At 39.5% G+C, this 5,671-nt stretch overlaps 1 protein-coding gene across 6 annotated transcripts in view; it reads right to left on the bottom strand.

Moving 5' to 3' along the window:
* Klf12 (KLF transcription factor 12) overlaps positions 1–5,671 on the bottom strand; it is a 431,501-nt gene that overhangs the window by 303,052 nt on the left and 122,778 nt on the right. For 5 of the 6 annotated variants that reach the window (XM_055609629.1, XM_055609631.1, XM_055609626.1 and 2 more), the window contains one exon: positions 1,610–1,674. In XM_055609629.1, the coding sequence (XP_055465604.1) occupies positions 1,610–1,630 (21 nt within the window). In that variant the 5' untranslated portion in view covers positions 1,631–1,674. Of the gene's footprint in view, positions 1–1,533; positions 1,675–5,671 lie in introns of all 6 variants that reach the window. The other variant, XM_055609632.1, reaches the window with a different exon arrangement.

Here is a 5,671-nt window from a genome sequence, read left to right on the forward strand (position 1 = left end):
TATATATATATATATATATATATATATATATATATATATATATATATCAGTAACACATCCAGGTAAGGTAAAGTAACAATATGTAAATTTACTAGTTTTATCCCAGTGGTCTCAAGGCATAATTTTTAATATTAGCATAGAAATGGAATTATTAATGATGTGCTAGACTCCACTCCTCAACAGCTCATTAAAGGCAAATGTTAAATCTTAGGGAATCTTATAACCCAGCTGGTAAACTACTAAAGCCAATCACAGTAGGAACATTTACACTGAGAAAGAGAGAAAGAGAGAAAGGAAGGAAGGAAGGGAGGAAGGAAGGGAGGGAGGGAAGGAGGGAGGGAGGGAGGGAGGGAGGGAGGGAGGGAGGGAGGGAGGGAGGGAGGGAGGAAGGATCCATACCTCTATCCCCTTTCACAGAAAGCCAACTGACTGGCATGTCCCAAGAAGTCACATGGGCACTGCTCGCCCTCAACAAGCAAATGTGCCCACAGCAGCAATAGTGAGGATATGAAAAAAAAATATTGTCAATTCTCCCATAAATTTCCTGGCTACCACTACTGACTCCTTAACCCCTCTCTGAAAATTTTGCAGATACAGTAGAAAGAAAAAGATTAACAGTAAGGATGGAAGAAGGCCAATCTAAAGAGTTATATCTAATATGAAAAATCATTTATAAGGACCTGTGAGAAAGGGCTGGCAGGGGAAGACACCTTGTGAGGTAAATTTATGTGAAAAGAGTAAAGACAGTTGAAGAAGTGCAATGAATTCTGGGTGTTGTGCAGCCACACAAGACCAATGAGCCATAAGCCCTGTACTGGCTCTCCTGATTCTCCAAAACTCTATGAAATGAAGATTATTTAATATGTTCTAATTTTCTTATTATTATCTAGAGTTTTTAGCTACTAGGAAAAGCTCATTTAAGCCCCACAAACAAAATAATGCCAAGCACTGGACTACTATTGAGACTCATGGATTTTGACCTCCCAACTAGGCTGCATCTGTATTTGGAAAGTCAAAGATACTCCAGGGGCAAAGACAACTTTATTTGACAATGGTCATGTATTAGGTTTACAGTATGCTTATAGGAGCTTTTGCATATTAAGTAAAAATGTGACTTTTTTTTCCTCAGTGACCCGTCATTATAAAATGACTTTTTTTTTTTCCTTTTTGATCTTCATCAAAAACTTGATTCATGAAATACAAGCTTAATGGCCGGATATTTCGTTCAGTTGGTATGAAGCTGGCCTCAACTGCACGAAGCTTTGAGTTCAAACCTAAACACCAAGTGAACCAGATACACTCCTGTACCCTCAGCACCAGGGAGATGAGGGATCCCCAGTTCACAGTCATGCTCAGTGCACAGTGAGTTTGAGACCAGCCTAGGATACATGAGGCATGGCCACCCTACCACCACAAAAATGACAGCATGCTTGCACAAAGAGTGAAAGACAATTGCCTCTTCATAAATATCTTTATATTTAAAGAGACAGAAAAATCAATTATACTTTACATGAGGCGACTGTGTTGACTGACCTCTCTCTCATTCAGGCAAAGAAATGCTCTAGCGACTTCCAGGAGTCCCACTCAACAGTCACACTGAGTAACCAACCTTTATGGTTTTCCTCTTCATATGGATATTCAGTCATCCATTTGTTTCCTAGAGTCACATTGATCCTGCAAGGGAAACACACCAAAAGCTATCATGAGAGTCGGTTCTATATGACAACATTCCTTATTGGGAAAAGCAGGGAGTGAATCCACCTGAAGGAATGAGGTGACAGAGGAAGCCGCATCAGCGTTGACACTCTGAAGATGACCTAGGCAGGAGACAGAAAGATGAAGGAGGGGATTAAAGAGGGAAGGAGCAGAGGGAAGCGGTGGGTTGAGGAGAAAATGGCCATCACTGGGTTAGGTGTGAATTTATTGTATGTGAAGAATTCACAGATATGTAAGCTAGAGCCTCAAGTCCATTACTCCATTAACCTATATATTTTTTTAAAACTCAATTTTTTTTTTGAGAAAATGAAAGTGACAAAAATGTACAGAATAATTCATATGGCTAAATTTGAGGCTCTGCTGTTTATCCAATAACCAAAACACCTTTAAAAAATATTAAATCAAAGCATGTCACTTCCTAAAATCATATAAACAAATATTTATGTTGTTTAGTAAAAAGTCATAAATCCCCAGGACACCTGGATTTCACCAAATACAGTAAATATTTCTGGACTGGAGAATGCTGAACACAACAGGCCACCTACCCCATTTGGCTCTATCTTAGACCTCTTTCTATTTATTCACTCACGATTACATAAACAGCTTCAGAATTTCCATTTCATGAGACAAATTTTCTTTGGCATTCGGTGGAGCCAGCTTATTAGGCACAGTTGTCTTTCCTTTTCTGGGTTGGGAATTACACCCAAGAGGGGACATGCCTTGCAGCTAACGGTACGGAGTCCATGCCAATGCCCTGAGCTGTGGCAGTGGCCTGGCTCTCCATGTGTGTTTCCGAACATCTACACAGAATGAGAACCCTCTTGGTGCCCTCAGTGAAGTGCTGTGCAGCCTACCCAGTCTAGGGTCTTGGGATGAGAAGCCATCTGGCTTTCTCTTGCTGTGTCTCGAGAGATACTCCTAATGTGAACTGCAATTTACTATACTACCAGAAATGCTACTAACAAAAGAATGCGATATTTTAATATTAATGAAAGAAGAGAAATAGCCTCATGCAATTCAGAATAAAACGCTACTTTGCATTACAAAAGCATAATGTATTATCCCATAAAATGCACAGAAAATCATCAACTACGTGATGTCATCAAGCACATCTTGCCCATTGTAGTCTCCAGAGGGCGTTTATTCCAATCAGTTCCAACTTCTTTGAAGAATGGTGAGATTCTGTAACAACTATTACAATCTTGTACATTTCAAGACAAGGCTCTGTAGCTTTTTCACATTTTAATACACATTCACACCTATGCACTGCCAGTCCCATGGACCCAACTACTGATCAAAGTGCACAGGAAGAGGATCACACAGGTTGTGTCTAAGCACGATTTTACCACAGGGACTTGGGCATCCTTGAATTCCGGCATAGAGTTAGAGATCTACAAGTGAAACTCTCCGGATACCAGAAGGCATCCACTATGATTTTTTTTCCCAGTGATTTTAAACATATTAGCGTTTCATAGAATATAGTTAATACTTCATTGTGGCAGTGCACCCAACCTTTAGTCCCTAATTTTAACTAATTTTTTTTAAATCTCCAATAATACTAAAATATCCTTAATGTATGTCTGCTATGAACCAAAACCTGTGTTAGCTTGAATGATACTTTTCTGTAATAGGTAAAGATATGTCCTCAAACTCACCCCAGGACAAACATGGGAGACTTTAACCAGAAAGGGACACTATTAAGGGGACTTCAGTCACCTTGCTATCCTCATCCTGCTACTGATTTCATCCCTGCCAATGTGAATTTCTTCAGGTAAAAGAAAGAAATGTTGCCATTCTGTCACCACTGACTCCCAGTGTACCAAACAGAGGGCCCAGAGAATGTTATAAGGTCAATGAATGCTGTAAAATAAATGAAGGAAGGAAGCAAACACAAAAAGCTAAAAGGGAAAAAAAATCACATAAAGTTTCAGTCTGTTTGTTATGTAGATTTGCTGCTCAAGTAATTTAGGTTTTGATTACGTAATCTATACACTCAGTCTGCAGACTTAAACATTAAACCGTGTTAACTATACATAACACATTTTTACAAAATTTGGGGATTCAATTCAGAATCCCAGTGTTTGGGTTGAGCACATAAACTACTTTAAGATCCCATTGCACTATGATAAAACTGAATGAACTTACAATTTTGTGTCCAACAAAACAATTCAGGTAATTCCAGGGCTCTGGATACCTGACATTTTTGTCCCAAGTTTCAGCGTGAAATTCTTTATGGCTTAATCTTACCCCTTACCCTCACAGTCAGTACAATTTAAATGTAAACCTTAAGACGTTTTAAAGCTGGAGAGAGCCTCGTTTTTAAGATGGTATGAATTTTGCTTTTCCCCAATTCAAACTCCTAAGAAGCTGTTCGGAATCCAGCTCTGCCTGTGAGCCTCCATGCCATGCTTTTAAACAGCACAAGTGAAGGTAAGAAAGGGAAGACTGCTGTAGGGCTATGGGGACAAGTCTCTAATCTCAGCGCCATCAGCTACTGGCTGCATACCCTTCAAAACTCATCCAGTATCATGGAGGTCCAATTTTCTTTTCCGCAGAGGCAGGAAATGATGATAATAATTTTTGCTCTGACTCCCACCTCGGCTCTAACTGAAGAAATGTTTACATGGCAATCTATAAAATCATAAGTGTTGTACACATAAGAATTGGCACTCTCTAACCAGTGGCTGAAATATTTAGCAGATAAAATGAAAAGGAGATTCTGTTCAGTGGAGGTCACGTGACAGAACAGATGAGTCTCAGATTTTATTCATGCTGAGGGACCTGTATGTTGTTTCCCAAATCCCTTTAAAAACCAAGGCATGATAAGAAATAGAAAAATGGCTCATTTCCAGCAACGTTAATCTCGCGTCAATTTCCAAATTCAATTTACTTATCTCTGCCAAATAGATTTCTGAAATTACTGGGTAAATCTTCACAAAGCAGAGACATTTTGAGTACCAGTGGCTACATCAAAAAACTTTGTGCTGGGGACAGCAAAATCCCCAAGTTGGCTCTTACTACCGTCTATGTTCTCTTTTCTGAAGGTGTGTTATAGGCAACTTTTCTTTTCTTTTTTTTTTTTTTTAATTTATTGTGTCTATGATGTATCAAGGTGCTTGTGTGAAAGAGCACAATTTTTTTAAAAAGATTTATTTATTTATTATGTATACAGTGTTCTGCCTGAATGTATGCTTGCATACCAGAAGAGGGCACTAGCCCTCATTATAGATGGTTGTAAGCCACCATGTGGTTGCTGGGAATTGAACTCAGGACCTCTGGAAGAGCAGACAGTTCTCTTAACCTCTGAGCCATCTCTCCAGCCCATAGGCAACTTTTCTAATGAAAATTTATAATGTACCATTCATCAGTATTTGTGTCAAGGACATAGATGCTTGAGTCATGTTTCTCTGGCAGTAAGATAATTGTGTCCATTCACACGGAGCATCCCTAGCCACCTGGTGTGAGGTATGTCATTGCACATGGAGCTTGGTGGCATCTGGCTCTGGAGAGCCTTACAGAAACTTCTGAGAATGTTCTTGTGGTACAGTACCAACTAAACTGCTCAGCAGAACAGCCACTGAATGTGGCATATATATATACTGGTGATAGGGAATCATATCAATCCTCCAGAGAATCTTTTCTTTGACTTTGCAGTAGCTCACTAGCAGCAGTAATATTATCAAGCTGAAAATAAAGCAGAGTGACAGAAATAGTCACCTACAATTCACCACAGCACTGCTGTAGTTGGTCCCCTACAGTACTGGATAGAGTTGTGTTGGATTAGTGTACACGTCAAAACGTTCAAAGTCCATGTGTCTGATGTACTATGAACATAGCTCTTTCTGGCTTCTTTTTTAAAAGTAAAAGTAAAAAGAAAGAAGGAAGAAAGGAAGGGAGGGAGGGAGGAGGGAAGGAAGGAAGGAAGGAAGGAAGGAAGGAAGGAAGGAAGGAAGGA

Source organism: Psammomys obesus, unplaced genomic scaffold, assembly GCF_907164565.1.
Source record: "Psammomys obesus unplaced genomic scaffold, mPsaObe1.curated_primary_1811, whole genome shotgun sequence".
Lineage (NCBI taxonomy): Eukaryota > Metazoa > Chordata > Mammalia > Rodentia > Muridae > Psammomys > Psammomys obesus.